This window comes from Xiphophorus couchianus, chromosome 18, assembly GCF_001444195.1.
Source record: "Xiphophorus couchianus chromosome 18, X_couchianus-1.0, whole genome shotgun sequence".
Taxonomy (NCBI): Eukaryota; Metazoa; Chordata; class Actinopteri; order Cyprinodontiformes; family Poeciliidae; genus Xiphophorus; species Xiphophorus couchianus.
The window spans coordinates 26,147,052-26,167,265 of record NC_040245.1 but is presented as its reverse complement, the minus strand read 5'-3'; the positions used below and the strand labels follow the sequence as shown (position 1 = coordinate 26,167,265).

Below are 20,214 nucleotides of genomic sequence, written 5' to 3'. Positions count from 1 at the left end.
TGGTGTGCCATCACAAAAAACAACAACCTCCCTGGCATTTCCTTACGCTAGTTTTAATTTGACATGCAATGACATAAGGAACACAGAAAAATGAAAAAGAAGAAAACCTCACTCCTCCTTCTGGAGACAGAGGAGAGAGGGGGGGAGGGTAAACACACCCAGACAGCCAGAGAGAGCAATGTCTGACATCTCTGCTCTCTGAATGAAGGAAGAACCGAGTACAAAGCCAGTGCGACGAAGCAGAAAAGAAACGGAAGGGGGGAAGGACGAGGGGGAGAAATGCAAAAAAAAAAAAAAGGGCCGGCAGAAAAAGAAAACACAGGAGTCAAAGAGATGCACAGGGAACACAAAGACGCTGTGTTCGTGTTAGGGAGCTGGTGAGAGCGATGAGAAAACCGGCAGACTTCATTCGCTGGTGTTGCTGAGCTGCAGCGCATGCTCTCTCTCTCTCTCTCTCTCTCTCTCTCTCTCTCTCTCTCTCTCCCTGTGCCAACTTGGACCGAGCTTTGGTATGATTTAGGGGAAACGGGGTTAGGGGCTCCCGCCCCCCCCCCCTCTTCTTCTTCTTCTTCTTTGATTTGGATTTGCAGCGTTGTGCTGCAGGAGTGGATTTTGACCGTGCTGTTATTTCTGATTGAACACAGTGTGCGACGTGGAGACTCCTGCGGCGGCTGCTCCCCTTCTCCATTCCCCGCAGCCTCCGGCTCTGTTTGGGCTATGGTCCTGACTGAGAACCGGGGCATCACCCAGATGCACAACTCCGACTGTGCGGGAGGGTGAAAGGCAACAAACAGCAGCATGGGAGCGAAGCAGATGAAATGGTAGGACGCGGCTATTTAAAAAAAGAAAAGAAAAGAAACATTGTTATTCCAACATTACACGCCAAGCAGCCTACAGGCAGCTATTTTTATCGACAGTGCATGTATGCATCAGCGGCAGAAATACACAGAGCATCAGGCCTGCGTTCAGAATCCTCTCTTGATTTACGTGTGGATTGTAATCATGCTCAATAATTTATTTCGTCGTAAACGGAAGACTTTATAACCCAGAGGAAGCCGGTGATTACTGCATGTTTACGTTGCAGTGGATGTGGGTGTGTCCGCTTGTGTCTGTGTGATATGAGCCTCCAGTGCTTAGCAACTACTGATGTATGTAGCAGAACTATTCTGAACCACTTTACCTATAGTTACTGTTGCAGTGCCTTGCAGAAGTTTTTTGTTTTTGGGGGGAGAACAACAAACATCTGAATATTTTATTAGGATCTATATGTATATGACAGGCAAAAAATGGCACCGCTTAATTGTAAAGCGTAAAGCAGAAGGGAAGCACAATTTTCACAAATCTTTAGAAATGAATTTGAACAACGTGAGGTGCATTAGTATTTGTATTTGTTAGCCTTTTGGCGTAGGTCTCTACAAACGTTTGCTCATTCATTTTTGCATAGTGGCTCAAGTTCTCCCACACTTGCTAGCTAAGGTACATAAACGTCAATATTCCGGATTAGACACAAATTCTCTATTAGATTTAAGCATAAATTTAGTCTTAATCTCAATCCCAGCTTCCCTTGCCCTGCTGCCACCATGTTTCACAGAGGGGATTTTGTGTTCAGGATTATGTACAGTGTTAGTTTTCCAATGCAAGTCACATTTTTGCAAACAAGTCAGTAAATAAATTTTTCGTCTAATCCGTCCAGAACACATTCTCCGTCTACTGACTACAAGTGAGCGATACGGACTTAAAGTTTTATCACGATATTTTGTGGTGCTGTTGTGATAACAATAAAAGTGATGATAAGAACCATTTATTGCTTCTGTTTTGGGTAGCTGTACAACTGCAACTGTGTGTCAGCAGTTGCAGCCCCTGTAACGTTGCCTTATGTAATAACACCTCAATATGCAATAAAATCGGGCTTTGAATGTAATAAAAACATCATGAAAATCGCATTACGTAAAAATTGACGCAAAATGTAATAAAGTCCTTGAACGCATTTTTGTCTTGAATGACATGCAGGTCAATACTAAAGGTTCTGGCTATGACTCTGAAATGTAAACTAACTGACCAAAAGTTTCACATTTATCAACCAAAGTTTCAATTAATTGGAATTTATTGTGATAAATTTCTTATCATGATGAGAAATGTATTGCAGTAAATGATAAACAATACAATAACTGTCCAAACCTGCCACTGACTTGTAATTGTTAGCATCTTAAAAATACTTTCAAAGCGTGAGATAAATGTACTTTTAAGCTAAAAAACAAGGGCAGCTTAAATATATATAGTAATAGAGTAAGGTAACTATACACATCTCTTATACTACTACAAGGTGGAAAAGCTTTGTTGGCCACAATTAATTTTAATAGCTGGGTACCACTGGTTAGAAACATTGAGGTCAGTTGTGAACTAGATGAAATGTTTTTCTTTTATAAGTAACAAAGTACTTTAAATCGCATATTAACTGCGACGAACAAATGTGTATTCTCAGTCATTTTCCTCCAGAGCTTATTAAATCCGGTTAATCTGATGCTACTAAAGCTCATCCTGTGCAAATCCCGTGCAGCGCCTAATCTCCGGCTCAACCCATACGCTCCCGGTTTTGCGTGGTATTTGTTCCGTGTCTAACACCAGAAAGGCTTTCGGAGTAACGGCGTCTGTTCCAAAAGCGCCAGCAGATGCAGAGGCGGTTTTTGCGGGAGCCAACAGCTCCTTGGTCTGCTCTGGAAAAAAACAGTTGAGGATAATTACAGCAGCATCTGATAAGATGCTGAGTTCCTGCCTTGACGTGACCCCAAGAAACAACTCTGGGGATGCTAAAGTCATATACTTTTATCCTTCTCAGTGAAGTCAGAGGTCATCGTCTTCTATAAAACTGGATTATAAGAGGCCAAATTTTAAATTGAGGCTCTTACATGTGCCCCTTCAGTTATTTCATCCAATATTCACACATAAGGTGAAGTTTGTTGTTTCTTAAAAATAATTTTTTAAAACACACACAATTTGTTCCACCAGGGCCTTCTCACATTCCATTTTGACAACATAACATTCTTGAATAAAGCATGTTCAGCTGGTGGTGAACACCTCAGGCAAAGAATGAACATAAGTTGTTTTTCCTGAAATGTTTACATGCACTCAGCATGAGCTTAAATGTTATTCATGGGAGGGGTTGGGGGGGGGGGGGGGGGGGGGGGGGGGGGGGGGTTGTTATCATACAACTTCAGGGAGGTTTTTAAAGACAAGAAATGCCGGCAGAACCTTAAATGTTTTTTTTTTTTTTTTAACATTTTCTTAAGTCATACAGAATCAAAATTGTACATAGAGACTCAAAGGCCAGTGCCCCGGAAAACTTTCATCAGGGTGGCCAAATCCCTAAGAAAATTTTAGGCCCAGGAAAGATTTTAAGGTAGCACGCCAAAAGGAAAATAAATAAATAAAACCAAAAAACATATAGGCCTATCTATATTAGTGTAGATATAGGTCAGTACATCGATCTTTATATCTATATATGTTCATATTTCCTTTGTTTATGTTTTTCTCTGTGTAAAGTCCACAAAAATCTTTTTCCTTGCCTTTAGTTTCATTTTCATAGTAAAAATGTTGACAAATCTATATTAGTATAAATGTCAAAACCTTCACCTACTTTGAAGAAGTTTGGTTTTTAGCTCTTTATTTTTATTTTTATTATTAAACTGTTCTTTACCTACCAGGTAACATATAACTATGTCTTTCTAAAATGTTATGACTTGTTCTAAATAACATAAGCAGAAGCCTAAAACAGCAATCCAGTCACGTAGATAAAATAATAGTGAATAGTAATAGTGAAAAGAAAGCTCACTTCAGTTGAAACCAATAAACTCTGCATTTTGTCTACATGCTACTGTGCTAGAATCTGAAACATGAGTGTCGGCTTCTCAGCGGCCTCCCCAGTTCAGTCTCACATGCTGCTGCTGGTTCCTTCAGGCATGTTTCCAGTTTAGCTGAAGATATTGCAGGAATGTGCTCGGTTGGTTTTAAACTGGAGCAGCGTGAACGCCAAAGTGACACAAATGTTTGCTCTCCGTCGGTATGTTTGCTTGTGTTGAGTAATTCCTGCAGATAAGCATAAAGCCTGGTCACATGAAGTCGAAATCGTGCTGCTTATTTATGGGATGAAACATGTCTAACCGTGCAAATAGAATCCCTCGGGCCGTTCTTTGGTTTCGCCGTACAGCTTTCTCCCGCCGTACAGCTTTCTCCCGCCGTACAGCTTTCTCCCGCCGTACAGCTTTCTCCCACCGCTAAGCCACTGTGTGTTTTTTTTTTTCTTTTTCTTCCTCGCATTTTTTTTCTTCCCAGCAGCAGGCTGTTGAGTTCAGATGGCTTTTTTTTGTATCTATAATTTTTTTTCTGCACTGAGTGCCTCTAGATTTGTTTTCCTTGTCCCAAAAATTAGGTGGAAACTTTGAGGTGATTCAACTTTCTCGCTTATGGTTTCCAAATTTTGGAGTGAGTTGCCTTTAAAAACTGGACAGGAATTCTCGCTGCCTGTTCTTAAGTCTCTTTTGCCTGTAGCTTTTGGCATGGTCTTGTTTTTGTTCATGTTTTGCCAACATATTTTTTGGTTTTGTGTCTTTCATTTATCTTATTTTTGGATATCCCTTGGGTGAACTTGTTTTAAATTTCTGTTGCATAACTTAATTTCTGACCTTTCCGATGTTTTTTTTGATCTTTTTGTTGCTACTTGTTCACCAATCTTCGCAAACAAGAAGACTTTTGCTCATGCCTGTTTTGGTAACAAACATCGCTGTACGATAAATTGTTCCAGTAATTATTGTTGTTTTGACATCATTTTCAAGCAATTTATTGATAATGGCACAGTAATGCAAGTTCACCCTTTCAAAAACCAACAAAGTTTAATTTCATAAAGAACATTTAACACTGGAACTGAAGACATTTTAAATATCCAAAATAAAACACAACAATCAAAAACAAAAAATAAAAAGGAAATCAGACACTTGCAACCAAAACCATAAGTAAAATGGATTCTGATATCTCTGTAAACAAAATTGCCTTTCTAAGAATACTAATCATCTGCTTGTAAATAAGAATTGCACAATATATCAGCACCAATACGGTTATCGGCCGATATCAGTCATTTTTAACATGTCAAAAGAAAAAAAATAACTTGGTCGATATTGTCAGGTGATATTTATTTCCAAATTGTTGCCGTTTGTTTCTGGAATGGATTGGTCATTTAGTATTTATTTGGTCATGTGAGCGTGACGGTCATTCAGCACAGGATTGTGGGTAGTTTAACTAAAGCAGAAAAACAGCGGTAGAGTCCAGTGATGTGACCATTTTTGTCAGTGTTAAAATGACAGTGAAACATAAAGATATAGTACATACAATGTCTGTAAATATCGGTTCTTGGCTATAACGGCAATATTGATATCGAATATTCACATCAGCCCAAATATTCAAATTGGTGCATCCCCAACTACATGATGGTAGTTGAATGAGCTGAATTAAATTTTTGGGGGCATTGAAGCAGAGAGAGTTTGTGCTTGTGGATGCCAAAAAAAACAAAACAAGAATAAAAAATTAAACGTTGCAAGAAATACTTTTGCAAGACCATATTTTATTTATCAGGATTATAAATGATGTGGGTTTAAATTGCTTTCTCAAGATGGGTATAATTCAGATTTTCATCTGGCAGGTAATGCCATTTTTACGTTTGTAGGTTTGCTTACTGCTCTCAGCTTGCCTGTGTACAAATTTTCACCCCCCTCTGTCTCCCCTCACCTGTTCTTACCATCTGTTTCAGCCTGAGCTCCGCCAGCCCTGCCCACTCCCCCAAAGAGGAATATGTTATCGCCCAGTCCGCTGAGGCCCCCGCAGGAGAAGCGGACCCTCATCGGCCTGATAACCAGGGGGGAACTCAGGAAGACAAATCCGAGCCGACAGAGAGGAAAACTGTCCAGGGTCGGTCGACGGCATGCGAACTCTCGTAGAAGCCAAATATCAAGCCATTTCAAAAACAAGCATCCGAGCTTATTCTCCCTGTCTCTTCCTCTCAGAGGATGTGCCACTCTGTGGGTTGTGTCCCACGCTCGGCCGCGATGGGCAGGAGGAGGAGGAGAAGTCCTGGGAGGAGCAACTGGACGTCCACCAGGAGCAGCTGGAGAAGGAGATGCAGGAGGCCAGGAGGATGGTGTTCCGGCTGCAGGTAACTCCGGGCGATAACGCGCCGGAAAACGGGCCGGTCTCGGTACGGAGGCAGAAACAGCTGCAGACGAACGCAGCATGTGATGAGATTTCATTCAGGTCGAGCTAGACTTTTTCAGTGGGTTGAATCACATCAAATAAACAGCGATAAATTGAGAGGATTGGAGCAACTGGGGGGGGAAATCAATCTTCTCAGATCTAAACCCAGAATTAAAGTCGGAATTTTGACATCAAAAGTCAGAATTATGAGAAAAGATTCGATTCTTTTTTTTCTGTGCCCCTAATCCTTTCCTGCACTTAGATGATCTATTTGGTTATTTAATTAACTGTTAAATTTGAACAAATTTGTATTTCTTGACTATCAGCATTTCACGCCGTGCAGTCATGATTTGACATGATATGATATGAGACTACAATAAAAAAAAGAAAATAATACGAATCATATCTTTTTTTTTTTTACTTAACCAAACATCCACCTATCTTGTCTTTATTCATTTACCCATACTTTGCATACAGATATTCATATCCAAGGACGATTTAGAGACACTATTTAACCTAACATGCATATCTCTGGACTGCTGGAGGAAGAACTAAAGCATGCATGGGGGAGAACATGCAAACTCCGAGCATAAAGAGTCTATTCTGGGATTTGAACCCAGGACTTTTTAGTTGTAATAAAACAGTGCCAACAACTGTGCCTTAGCTAAACATAGTACAAGTACATTTACTCAGAACAGACAGAAAAAACAAAAGCAGTGTTCTTCCTTTGTAGTTAAAAATAGAGACAGCCATTTCTTGTGTTCAGCAGTGCAGCTGCAGAAATACATAAAAAAAACAACACTGTAAAAAACTCTATAAATAAACATGTCTGAGGACTCAGAGGTGTGTTTTCTTCCACATACAGTAGTCTGTTTGATATCCTTTTCTATTTAGCTCAATTGCACTGCCTTGTTTCTCAGACTCCATGCAAACGTATTCATACCCCTTAAAGTTTTTAACATATTGATCCTTCCAGACCACTGAGCTTTTCTGGTTCTAGTCTGCGGTGCATCCTGAGAACCAGAACATATCACTATATAAGAGTTTCACACCAGACGATACTGATAATTATTGATTCGTTTTTTTGTTTGTTTTGAACGTCTGAAATACTGCAGACGCCGTTGTTTATTTTTAAGCAAACTTTGCCGTGACGTTTCCTGTTTTATGCAGAGTTTTCACCAGGGATGCACCTATCCACTTTTTTCACTTCTGATACAGATACCAATATCTGAACTTTAGCACAGGCCAATACCGGTCCGAAACAGAAAAACATTGCTGAATTGACTTAAAGTGTTTCTTTTTCTAAACACAGGCATAAATATACTGAATAATACATTTATTTGATAATTCTGCACCAGTACAGCACACAAAAGTACTAAATAGCTTCACAATCTTGGTCAAAGATGCAAAAATAACAACGTTTATCTATTCAGTCATGGAATTAGGAATAAAATATTTGATAAAAAAACTAAAACTGACAAAAACAATAGGTTGACTGTCTTGGTCAAATGTAAAAAATAAACTGCAACAATAATTCAAATGATTCAGAAAGCGAAATTAGAAATTCTAAATATAATGCAAAATAAATAAAACTTAACACCACTCAGAGCACAAAGCATAGAATTAGACTGCATAGATCCGCTCTTATGTGTCGGGAACGTCGTTGCCGATGCCCGATCTAGAAATCTTTTTTTCAATATCGGTGCCGATACAGATACTAACATCGGATCGGTGCATCTCTGGTTTTCTCTCCACGCCGTTGTTTATTTTTAAGCAAGTTATGAGGCACGGTGGTGAAACCTTAAACCGCTGCTGCGCTAGTTACTCCACAGGTTGGTTGCTTGGTAACCAAAAAGCAATGCCACACACCTTGCTAGCTGACCATGAGAGGTTGCGCAACTAAAGCCTTGCCCTCTGCCTACATCCCCCAGAGTGCTTTATGGTTCTTGATCAGTTATCCATCCATCAATCAATCAATCAATCAAAAGACATTTGGGGCGAGAGGCGGGATACACCATGGGCAGGTCGCCAGTCCATCGCTGCAGCGTTATCCTATGTATTGACTTTTGAGCTGCGTTCCTTCTCCCATGTTGTCTCCCTAAGGGTCTGCTGCTGCACGGCTCCCTCCCTGAAGAGGACCAGGACGGATCCGGGAGCTTCGGAGACGGCCGGGCGACCACGGAGCAGCAGCTGGTACGCTCCGGCTCCCTCCCTATCTCTGCTAACCTGAGAAGGCCCCGCTCGGTCGCAGATCTTGCTTGAAGCATCCGTGTCGGGCCTCTTCTCACTGTGATGATATTTTTTCAGCCGTCACTCCCTTCTGGGGTGTTGGTGGGAGAAGCCAGCAAGCCGATGAATTCTCTCTGATCTGCCGGCCCGCTGTCACGCGTTTCTGTTGCCTCTTCATGCGTTCTGACATTTTCTCCCCTTCTCTAATTATCCTGATCATGCGCTCTTCCTTTGAAGGTTCTAATCCGCAGTCGTCTGGACCAAAGCATGGAAGAAGGCCTTGATCTGAAGGTACGGTGATGAAGTGTAATTGCAATTAATATAGATGAGCTTCCTTTTGTGTAATGAGGGTGTTTGCGTGTGTGTGTGTGTGTGTGTGTGGCTCACAGAGGGAGCTCCTGAGGCACAAACAGGAGACGCGACACATTCAGGCCATCAAGGTAAAGCCTCTTAACTTATCTTTGGGACTAAAATGGAGTGAAGGACATAAATCTTTTTTATTATTTTAAATGCACTCTGGATGAGGTGATATGCACTTAAAAGATGTATCACAATGTCTTTCTGTTCTGTTGTGTCCATAAAATCTATTTGTTGCATCTTTGTTTAGGTAACTGTGTGGCTGTGACTGTGTATCACACCAACTATAGCCCCACAAACACAAATACTGTCTGTGAAAAACATTCCCACTTGTAAGACGCTTCTTTAGGACACCAGTCACATAATGAAGTGTGATTTGTATCACTAAACTTCACTCTAACTGTATTTAGTCATATTCTCAAGTTTATTGGTATTATTGACACTTTCATCGAACAAATAGAGAAGAAAATAGTAAAACTAACAATCCTGACAGTTTTGGGGGGTTTTAAACATTCATTGGAATTTATTCTGATTGTGATATATCAGGATTCTTCTAACAAATTTCTCACAATAAATGGCAAATGACAAAACTTAGTAGCTTTGTGCACCAATCAGACTTTTCTAGCCAGTACTGATTTAGTTTTCTTTAAAGTCTGACTAAAGTCTGACTTTCCAATTTCTGTTCCTACTAACTTAATAACCCTTATAATGTAACATTTGCCCCCATATAGATTACTTCTGTTTTATTATTATTATTTATTATGGGGGAGTAAAAACCTAAGACTTTAAAGAATAAAGAATATAATTGTGACTTTTAGTGTCATTCTGCTGTAGAATGCAGCAATGGAATTAAAAATATGAAAAAACTGGAAAAACTACTGAAACATGTATCTGCATTTAGAAATATTAGTGAGCGATTTATTATTTTTAGTTTAAGTTCAAAGAGCCACAGGTTACAGACACCTGGTTTAGATTATTCGATATTTTCAATTAATAAACTAAATCATCAATTGAAAGCTACTTTTTGTGTTTACTCAGGTTATCTTTGTTTTATACTGCACTTTATTTGATGGTATGAAACATTTAAGTGACCAAATTGTAAAAAACCTGAAGAACTGAGAAAATGCTTTCTCTTCACTGTCGCAGAAGAAATGTATGACAGTCCCCATAACATAAATAGTTTTTAATGCAGCAAAAAATGACAACAAAATACAAAATGATTCTTGTATACGCATCAAAACATGTGTTTATTAAACTTAAAAACAGTGAGTCGAAGTAAATGCTGTTTCTTGATCCATTTACAGACTTTAAAATGGTGGAAATTTAGTCTGATTCAGTTGACTGTTGCGTCTCTGCAACATATAAAGTTTAGATTTGATTCCTTAACAAAATAAAGAGAAAATAAAAGAAGAAACAGTGGATGGCTGTTGATGAAATGGAAACGATTCGCCCGCCTTTCACGCTGATCTCTCTGATCTTCCTGTTGCTCTCATTAGGATGCGCTGCAGCAGCGCCTGTCAGTGCAGGACGACGCCGTGCTGCAGCTAAAGCAGGAGCTACTGAGGTGCAACATGGCCAAAGATCAGTTGGAAGGAGAAAATGTGAGACAAGTGATGATTTCCTTTTCTGACCTGATAAAATATTTGGCTGGGATGCAAGGGTACGTAGAAGAAATCTATCGAGAGCTTACCGTATTCCCCACTCTCCCCGCCTGCAGGAGGAGCTCAAACGCAAGCTGAGTGAAAGGAACAAATTACTCACTGAATATGAGGTACGGCCTTTCATTACTTACACTGTAATGGATTTTCTTTTCGCGCGCATGTAATCACTTTTGTCGTATGTATTTTCTATTTTTGTTTCTGTTTTGTCAAAACTGCAGCAGCAGCAGCAGCAGCTGGGGAAGAAGGACAGGTTGCTGCAGATTCAGAAGCTTGATGAAAGTCAGCATAAAGCACACGAAGTCGGCCACGGACGGGTACGGAGAGCGCCGCGGTTACAGCGTCGCCACGCCACGGTCCAACATTTCAGCATGAATAAAGCTAACAATCATCAGAGAGTCTTCGCACATGACGGGGCGCGCATTTCTTCCTATCATAACAACAAATCATTTATACAATGGAACCACTGATGTATTTAGACAGCGCCAAGCTTGAAAACAAAGCTGTGTTTTCTCATTCAACTCGGCGTTGTAGGCTACAGAGCCCAGTTCTCACTGCAGAATAAACAGCGCATTAATCAGAGGTTGTTTTTTTTTTAGCTTTTTTTAATGAATTTCCTGAACTAGGGAGCTTTTCTTGAAGAAGAATTACTCAAAAATAAACACAAGTGCTCCAAGTTTTACTGTAACTTCAAACATAGCATGTAGAGCAACAAAGCGAGTCACTAATATGTTTATAATGAGTTTGTGACAACAATAAAGATCTTAGTCTGGGAATTAAACTTTTATTTAATTTTGTTTTAGGTGCAGTCAGAAGTTTGGTATAATATTCCATTTTCATTTCAGTGACTTATTTGAATTGTTGACTTTGGGATAATAACGCAAAATACAATTTAAGTGAAATTTAAAAAGAACTAAGTGCAGTTTATCGTAAATATCTGCTCTTTGATACATAGTCAAATATGAATCTGAATTATACCAGATTAGAAAAACCGTGTCAAGATTCTACTTGCTGAGGAACATGTTTGAGGTTGTAAAAACATATTAGAGACTATATGAATATTTTTGACATGTGAGTTAGTTAAACATAATAATTAGATAAAGCTCCAAATTAATTGTATTTTCCCCACTCTACCATGTCTCCATCTTACAGACATTTAGAGGTGAGAATGGTGGCTGTAACAACTTGGTGGCGTCGACTTCTCCTTCAACATTTCAGCACAATGCACAAGTACGTGTCAGTTTTGGGGTTTTTACTACTTTTTAATTATATATATATATATGTATATATATATATATATATATATATATATATATATATATATATATATATATACATATATATATATATATATCAAAGATCTGCAAAGATCTGCAGAATTTAGAATTCTGCAGATTTCTGAATTTTTTAGAGCTGTACAATGATTTTTATGTGATTCTGCTAACATGTTGCGAAATGTTATGCAATGTGTGTAAAACGCTTTGTCTATTAGAGGGATCACCCAGGGAAGTCATTCAGAACAATTTATAAGGAAAATACTAACAGTTTACAGGGACAGTAATATGTAAAGTTTACTTTTTTTTTTAGCTTTGCATCATAACATGTTTTAATGTTATTCCCTCATCAAAAACATACCTGGAGTGTCGCAGAACAACTGGGTGGAACTAGCTCCGCCTTTGAGATGTGGTTTTCAAAGCGACAAAGGCCCAACTTCAAGGTGTTAAATTCAAACTTCTTTTATAGCATGGAGATTGAGCAACCATCTCACCTCCAATTGAAATCTGGAGTTATCTGATTTGTTTTATTCACAGAGAAACGGAAGAATGTCTAGCGCTATCAGTAACTCGGTCTCCACCTAGACAACAGACATGGAATGGAGAAGCAACAGTGAACCTGAATACAATAAGGGACTGAGCGATAGCTTAGGTCCTACAAGATGCTCTGGATATTTTATATCTGCTGTAGAGAGAGCAGTTCACTTTAAACAATCTGATTTAGAAGGCTGGGTCTGTTCTGGAAATTTTTCTTTACTGGTATTTTGATTGTTTGTTTATGGTGATGGTCTTTGTCTTGGAGGTTGAAAAGCCTCCTGCCATCTCCTTCATCTTTAGCTTCGATTCTGTGAAAGTGAACTGAACTGAGTCTGTTTTGCCACAGGGTGAGGAGCTGCAGCTCGTCAGGGAAGCGCTGCGCAGTCTGAGGGACAGTTTCTCGGGTCATGACCCCCAGCATCACACCCTGGACACTTTGGAGCAGGGCGTGGCCAGCCTCATGGACCGACTCCACTCTTTGGACAACCAGCGGAGACAGGAGAAAGGAGTACGAGCAGCTGCACACGCTGGCTCTGAAATGACTTTCTTGTTGTTTTGTTTTGTTTTCAGCAGGTGTTTCCCAGAAGTAATTGTATAATATGTTTTTTTCTTCTAGGAGGAATTTAAATCACCAGGACGCAGAGCCAACTCGACAGACCGTGACTCCTGGCCGCCGAGCTCCAGTAAGACGAGCAGAATCTCTATATTTTGTTCATCCCCAGCAACATCCTAACTTAAATCACATGATCCCCTTTATTACACACCTACTTGTGGGCGATGGATCATCAGAACCGTTACAGAATTCGATTTTTTTTTAGTTAAAGTTATTTGTGTCATTATTTTTCAGAAGTGGCACACTCGCACAGCAGCCCGGGACTAGACGCCGTCGTCTCTACTAAAGTGCTCTACTTCACAGATCGCTCGCTCACTCCGTTTTTGATCAACATCCCGAAAAGGTACCAAAAAAAAAAGAAAAAAAAAAAGTTTAGAATAGTAATGATTTTTTTTTTTTTTGTGGAGGGGTTTATTCTTGCAACAAAGTATTGTATACTAAGAAAAAAGAACATAAAAAAAATAAAATTACAAAAACAAAGTCATAATATTCTTAGAATAATGTTATAATCACTTTATTCTTAAATTTTGATGTCATTCTCATAATATGACTTTAATTAATTTTAATTATGACTTTACTCTTGCCATTTTATTTTTTACCATTTTCTAAAAGTGATTCTCTGTCATATATTCCTTCCCTGCGGGACGATATATTTCTTTTATCCAATTTCAAAAACAAATTGCTTCTGGAGAGCTGAAGCCTGATTGCGGCATGTCCGGAGCTTTAAACTGGGTTCTTTGGCAGCTTGTGGTTTATCCTAGTAAAGCTTCATGTTTCTTGGCGTGTATGGATGCATAGATCATGACTGACGGTGTGTGTTTACAGGCTGGGTGAAGTGACACTGCGAGACTTTAAGGCTGCTGTAGACAGACAGGGCAGTTTCAGATACCACTTCAAGGCTCTTGACCCAGAGTTTGGCACAGTGAAAGAAGAGGTAGGTCACTCAATTTAACATCACTTTCAATATGAAAAATAACAATAAAAACTTACTCCACTTCTCTTCCAAAAATATCCATAAATTCTGTCACATGTTGTCACGTTACAAAACAAACTTTATTGCAACTATTGGGATTTTACATGCCAGTATTTCGAGAAAAGTTGTTTAAGGCTACAAAAACATTAAAAAAAAAAAATCTAACCAGATAATTTTGGTCTAGTTTCTATTGCAAATATCTTTGAACACTTGCACCAAGACAAAATTAACTTACCAGCAAATTTTCAGCAAGATATAGAAGTAACCAGTCATTTTTCACGTTATTAGTGAAATAGTCTATCAATGAAACTTAGCACTTTTTCATCAATATTAAGGAATTGACTTAAAAGAAGCACCTACAGTATATCTTCCTGAAAAGTTACTTAGAAACTAGCTTTGTTTTATTTTAATTATATAAATATATTTGGACTAGATTTTAGACCAAAATAGTTGGCAAAATTATGAGTTTTTGTAACGTCCAGGAAGAGGAAAACCTTAAACATACAATTGGAGTAACAATGTTGTTCTATCACTAGCCTAGCTAAAAGCCAGTCCCTTTTTAATACGCTTTACTACATACAAGGGATCTGGATCCTCGGCTATTGAGAAATTATTGCTTGCTGGATGTGTGGACTGTAAAATTTTTAAACGATTGGATCTGATTTTACCCAGTCGCTAATATTTGCTATGACTTGCGTAATGTGCTATCTCGGTGATATACTGGAAATCGGTGGGGGGAGCGGGCGATATTCAACATGTTGCATTGTCTTGGCCTGATATCGCAGTGTGTGTGGTGTTCCCATGAGGATAAACAACAATGCCCGGAAACAGAAAGGGGAATTCAAAATATACAGAAGACAAAACAACTGCCATGGTGGACCAGAAAGTCTTGTGCAGACTGGAGAGGTCTTTGTATTGTTTTTCTCCAGAAACCTTCGCCATTGCTTCTTCCTAGTCTACCATGTTTGTTTACTCTGAACTCACGTTGGACCTTGAGAGGGTTTGAGAGATTTGACATCTGAGAAATCGGGCTCAATGGGAGAAATCCCAGACTGAGTACTGAAGAGAGATGAGAATCAAGCTGAATTGCGCAAGAATAGCACATAAAATTCCCCCCAAAATACATAAAAATTTGTGATTGTGAAAAGTCCAAGGGGTATGAATATGTTTAGCTTAAGATGCTACTCTTCCACATCTGTAAATGCCGTTTTTGTCGACTGTCCAGGTGTTTCAGGATGGAGCAGTGGTCCCCGGCTGGGAGGGGAAGATTGTGGCGTGGGTGGAGGAGGACCACGGCGAGCGGAGGTAGAGCCAGAGATCACCACTACAAACCTCAGCCTACAGCATCAAGAATTTAACCGGAAACATTTGTTGTGCCATTAAAGGGGGGGGAAAAGCTGTTAAACAATAACTGGGACCAAGGGAGGTAACACCTTTCACCCGCAGCAATGTTGGAAATGTTTCACACCAAGAAAATGACTCGACATTTGGGTACCGCTTTATTTAATAGAATTGCATTTTACACATTGATACCGGCTTGAAGACGAACATGTCCAACTGCAATGTTAACGGCCAGTAATGTGATACTTGAAGCTTTGAATGTTTAGGGAAAAAAAATGTTGGAGGAGTTTGTGTTCATAACGGTTGTAATCGGCTCATCGAGTGCAGAGTTCAAAAATACAGTGTTGACATATTACACAACGTTCCATATTGCCAAAAAATCTCGTTGTTCTGCATTGATTTTGACATTTTAATAAACTTAAATTATTACATGGAATGTTTTCTTGACCATGTTTCCCCCTATGTAGAAACACTTTCTGTCCTGTCAGCACTGCAGACCACCAAAATCTTACCAGGTGATTTTCTAGTGCGAATATTTTGATATAAGACAAAACAACCTTACAAGCAACTTTTCAGGACTAAACAGGAGCTTGTTTTAAGTCAATAATTTCTTAATATTGATGAAAAAAATACTAGTTATAAGCGAAATGATCTGCCAGTAGACCAGGACATTTTTTCTTCTAATAGGGGAAAAATGTCTTGTTCTACTGGCAGATTATTTCACTTATAGCTAGTGTTTTTTTCATCAATGTTGAGGAATCATTTATTTAAAGCAAGCTCCTATATCTTGCTAAAAAGTTACTTGTAAGATAATTTAGTCTTATCTCAAGTGCTCTAAGACATTTGCACTAGAAACTAGACCGGAAATATTAGATTTTGTGTTTTTGCAGCAGGCTTATTGTTCAATAGAGACCACTAGTATCAAAAATCTTCTCACAAAAAAGGCTAAAATATACATTCCTCATGTAGTTCTTCAGGACACGAATTGTTATTAATGTCAATAAATCTTTTGGTAGGCAGTGGAGGGTTAGGAATTACACTTGTCCCTGCACATCAGCCTACATAGCACACTGGGACAACCTAACACATTTCTCTGTAAGAACATTCTGAAAATAGATCAATTTACAGCTCTGCCTCAAACTACAACCAAAACAGCTTGTTAGATTTTAGTTTGAAGCACGGCTTGTATGTTCCCACGCAGTACGCGCTCTTAATTCTGACTGCATTGTGTAGCGCTCTTCTTAAGGTGTGTTTTCTGTTGCTGTGAGAGTTCCCTCCTTACATGCGTGACCCGGCGAACCCTCTCTCTCTTCTTGCTGAAGTTAATTGGTCACAAAACAGCTGCTGTCAGTGTGAGCCTCCGTTTCTTCTTGCTGAAGACGGCAGCGGCCGTGTCCTCGTTCACTGTTTTTGGAAACTCCAAAAGCAAATGGTAAACATCTTCCACTTCTAGAAGAACATCCTCCTGCAGAATTATAAAAATGTATATATTTATATATATATATATATATATATATATTCAGGGAACTGTAAGACTCACAGACCAATTATGCGTTTTATATGACATCCAGCCATCCAGCGAAGCACAGCGGAATCGTAGCGGTTCATTATAAGTGTTTGGGGCAGAGGAGGTGAGTAACGGCTAACCTTAGACACTCTCAGCTGGCACTCTGACATGGAGCGAACTTTCGGCAGCTCCACCGTCAGCTCCACGCTGCGAGGGACTCCCGCCGCGTCGCTCTTCACCTCCACCACATACTCGGGCTCCCGAGGCCCCTGGAAAGTGCTGGAAATGACCTGGATCAAATTCGCCTTGGTCTGCTCCGCGGGCCTGCAAACGATTTGGGCGGCGCTGTCCTCCTCCGATCGCTGGGAAGAGGAGATCTGTCGCAGGAGGGCGGCTGGAGTCTGACTGGCTGTGAATGAGAGAAACCGGTGGGAGGACGTAGACGACACACCCTCGCAGGAAGGGAGCCAAACGCCCCGAGTAAAGAGGTTTGCCGCATCTTATCAGAATAAGAGGAGTTACAAGGCCTGTGAAATTTTGCTGTAATATAAATTAGCCCACTAATTACTGCAATAAACAATAGTAATGTACCGGTTTGACACCCTTTTGAAGTAGGGGTGCACTGATTGCAGTTTTCTGGCTGATTACTGATATTTAAAAACATGCTGACTCTGATTTTGGCTGATGCTAATTTTTTCTTTTTTGTCTGAAATGTCGCTAAATATAGCAAGAAGTCACCGAGTTGATAACAGTGGGGTCACTATTGTTAACTGCAAACGTGCAGATATGACCTCGTGGGCCGGTCTGTCAGTCAAACCTCTCTCACGGCAGAGCAAAAGAGGAGAGCAAAAAATTAGGGATGCACAATATATCCAAACTAACATTGATATCAGCCAATATTCGTCATTTTTTTAACATATCTATATCAGCCAGATTAAATAAAACTTGGCCGATATTAAAACCTGATATTTATTTCAATCTTGTTGCCGTTTGTTTACGGTTGGGGTTGGTCATTTAGTATTTGTCTGGTCATGTGACAGTGACAGTCATGCAGTGCAGGATTCTCGGATTGGAAAATATTATCGGCCGCAACAGCAGTATTAATATCAGATATAAATATCTGCCCAAATTTTTATATCGGTGCATCCCTAATGGAAATGACTAATCTCATTTGAATTTATCACACGATTAGTTGATCAGTTGCTTATTTTTACAAGTTTGGGGGGGTTACTGGGTTACTTACTTCTTTCCAGTTGCTTGGAGATGATGGGCAGCTTCTGAAAGCCGAGCCGACACTGCAAGTCGTCCGGGTTACCTTTCGGACTACAGCTGACGACGCTGTACTCCTGAGATAACAGCATCCCGTGCTGTTGCTGGGCAAAGCTCAGGGCCAGCATATAGATATTATTAATATCTACTTTATCCTCTTTCCTCTTCTGTAGCACTGAAGTATTTAGCGCCACATCCAGCACAGCGAAGCAGCCTGCAGGGGTTAAAACCGTTGAGTGCCTCGCTCACATCGTGCAACGCAAAACGAAGGTCGTGGAGCTTACAGCCACCTTGGTCCTCTGCGTTGCATCTCTCTAGTTTTCCTCCGCACAAAGGAAGGGAGCTGCTCTGATCCTGAGGCGCAGGCACACGCTTCCAGCTGCAAATGTTAATGTAGAGCAAGCCTGGCTTTGGCTCCTGGGAAGGACACAGATGAGCCTGAGATCTTTACATACATTAGGCATAAAAATCATACAAATGTACTGCTCCTAAAGATGCCTTTGATGCATTCGGTTTCCAGGGTGGAATGATTATATAACAAATATTTCTCTGGGTTTAACAAAACAAGAAACATGAATCTGGTGCCAAACTTTGAATTTCCTGTGAATTTTGTCTAATACACATAGGGTCAAAATTACCCATACGACAACAGGTTCCAATATATAACCCAGTAATGTTTGGATAAATGGACATAAAATAAACTAAAATGAGCTTGATCATCTCCATTATGGCGATTGATTTTTTTTTTTTTAAAGAGCAATCAGACAATCAGAATCCATTGTATTTATGGTATCAGCTGTGTGGTTTATATTTCTGTTTTATTTATGGTTTTTTTGGTTGTGTTTTATTTTGGATAATTAAAATATCTTCCTGCTCCAGTGTTAAGTATTCTTTACAAAATTAAAGTTTATTAGTCTTGGCAAGGGCTACTTGAATACTTGAATTATTATACCATTATCAATACATTACCTGAAAAAGGTCTCAAAAGAACACATTTTTCACATCAGAATAATCACATCAGATTGTGTTATTGTGACAGGCTTACATGTAAGCACATATGAGAAGTTTGTAATTAGTGTCCAAACCCAGCTTTTCAGTTTTTCCCCCACAAACTTTTAAAAACGTTAAAGTCTGACTCTTTCCACAACCTTAGTGTTAGCCTAGTTTATCCATCCCTGAACTAGTTTTGATGGGTTGTTGGTGTCCTGTTGAAATGTTTAACTGTTTACAACCCGGGTGTCAAACGCATTTTTATTTTGGGACATTTCAACAATGATAACTTGTTGAAATATGAAGAAATGGCTGTCTCAACTAGCAACTTTGCATCAATGTAATTTGGCAGTGTAAAGATACAAACAAAAAACTGTTCTGATTTGATTTATAATATTTATTACATAGAAATGGGGTGTTGGATTTGGCCCTGGGGCCTTTAGTTTGATACATGTTTCTTCTGTCTAGCTGCTTATTTGATGGCAAGATGAAGAATTTTGAGGTAGTCTTGCTTTTTTTTATTATTCCATCAACTTGATAGACATTCTTAGACAACTTGACACCATTCCCACTTTCCATCAGCAGGACGCTGCTGCCACCAACTGCTTCAAAGTTGATATCGTCTACTTGGTTTAATAGCCTCGTCATGACTTATTCAAACGAACTTTTTCCCCCCCATTTTGACCGCATATCCCCATGTTTAGTCTCTTCTGACTGTAAAACCTCATCCAGAAGGCATTTGACGTCCCCATATCTGAAAGTGCAATCTGTCCTAATCCAGCGCAGCTGCTGCTGCTGCTGCAGGAAACTCACCAGTATCTGAGTTCGCACACACGAATGGAGCTCAGGCGGTGCGTTGAATTCAGCTCCTCTCTTCATTTGCTCCTCTATAAACTTGCGGTAAGCTGCTGGGTCGCTTTGAGACAAGTCGTCCAGCATGGACCAAAAGTGGCTGACCTGCTGTAAAACATCCTCCCTTCCGCCGTTGCTGGACATCATACGAAGGTGAATGTCTTCCTTTAGCTTCTAACTGCTAGCTAGTGCTTTAAACTACAACCTCCGGTTGTTTTGTTTAATTTATTTATTTTTTGGTGTAGCTAAAGTATGTCGAATGTCTTATTAACTGCACAAGTAAAGCTAACTTTGTTGGTGTTGTTAGTTGCTATAGAAACTAGTTTTTAAAGTATATCACAGTCGCCACCTGGTGGTCGAGAGGTGTTTTTGCAGCG

At 39.7% G+C, this 20,214-nt stretch overlaps 2 protein-coding genes across 8 annotated transcripts; one reads left to right on the top strand and one right to left on the bottom strand.

The window, feature by feature from the left end:
* Window positions 1-164: 164 nt before the first annotated feature.
* Window positions 165-15,650, top strand: dixdc1a (DIX domain containing 1a). Of its 6 annotated transcripts, none has more exons than XM_027999011.1 (16): window positions 165-377; window positions 645-821; window positions 5,798-5,955; window positions 6,051-6,199; window positions 8,341-8,430; window positions 8,704-8,757; window positions 8,856-8,906; window positions 10,320-10,424; window positions 10,541-10,594; window positions 10,703-10,798; window positions 11,634-11,711; window positions 12,639-12,800; window positions 12,909-12,975; window positions 13,140-13,248; window positions 13,731-13,839; window positions 15,104-15,650. In XM_027999011.1, exons 2-16 carry the CDS (start codon window positions 799-801, stop codon window positions 15,185-15,187), a joined length of 1,389 nt encoding a protein of 462 aa, XP_027854812.1. In that variant the 5' UTR covers window positions 165-377; window positions 645-798; the 3' UTR covers window positions 15,188-15,650. The 6 variants fall into 6 exon arrangements, with proteins under 6 accessions (XP_027854812.1, XP_027854815.1, XP_027854814.1 ...); XM_027999014.1 differs by having other exon boundaries at window positions 165-509; window positions 10,718-10,798; XM_027999013.1 differs by having other exon boundaries at window positions 165-509; window positions 10,715-10,798.
* On the bottom strand, window positions 15,365-20,145 carry pih1d2 (PIH1 domain containing 2). Of its 2 annotated transcripts, none has more exons than XM_027999015.1 (5): window positions 19,799-20,145; window positions 18,280-18,412; window positions 17,970-18,209; window positions 16,867-17,135; window positions 15,365-16,684 (listed from the first exon to the last, which is right to left on the bottom strand). In XM_027999015.1, the coding sequence occupies exons 1-5, from the start codon at window positions 19,982-19,984 to the stop codon at window positions 16,550-16,552; spliced, it is 963 nt and encodes a 320-aa protein (XP_027854816.1). In that variant the 5' UTR covers window positions 19,985-20,145; the 3' UTR covers window positions 15,365-16,549. The 2 variants fall into 2 exon arrangements, with proteins under 2 accessions (XP_027854816.1, XP_027854819.1); XM_027999018.1 differs by having other exon boundaries at window positions 18,286-18,412; window positions 19,799-20,144.
* Window positions 20,146-20,214: the final 69 nt, after the last annotated feature.

Excerpts from the sequence above, each read along its gene's own strand:
- dixdc1a (XM_027999011.1), top strand. The coding sequence starts at position 799 with ATGGGAGCGAAGCAGATGAAATG. Across the intron at positions 8,907-10,319 it reads GACACATTCAGGCCATCAAG|GATGCGCTGCAGCAGCGCCT; the intron begins GTAAAGCCTCTT and ends TGCTCTCATTAG. Across the intron at positions 11,712-12,638 it reads CATTTCAGCACAATGCACAA|GGTGAGGAGCTGCAGCTCGT; the intron begins GTACGTGTCAGT and ends GTTTTGCCACAG.
- pih1d2 (XM_027999015.1), bottom strand. The coding sequence starts at position 19,984 with ATGATGTCCAGCAACGGCGGAAGGGAGGATGTTTTACAGCAGGTCAGC. Across the intron at positions 18,210-18,279 it reads CGCAGAGGACCAAGGTGGCT|GCTGCTTCGCTGTGCTGGAT; the intron begins GTAAGCTCCACG and ends TAACCCCTGCAG. Across the intron at positions 17,136-17,969 it reads CTCCAAGCAACTGGAAAGAA|CCAGTCAGACTCCAGCCGCC; the intron begins GTAAGTAACCCA and ends TCTCATTCACAG.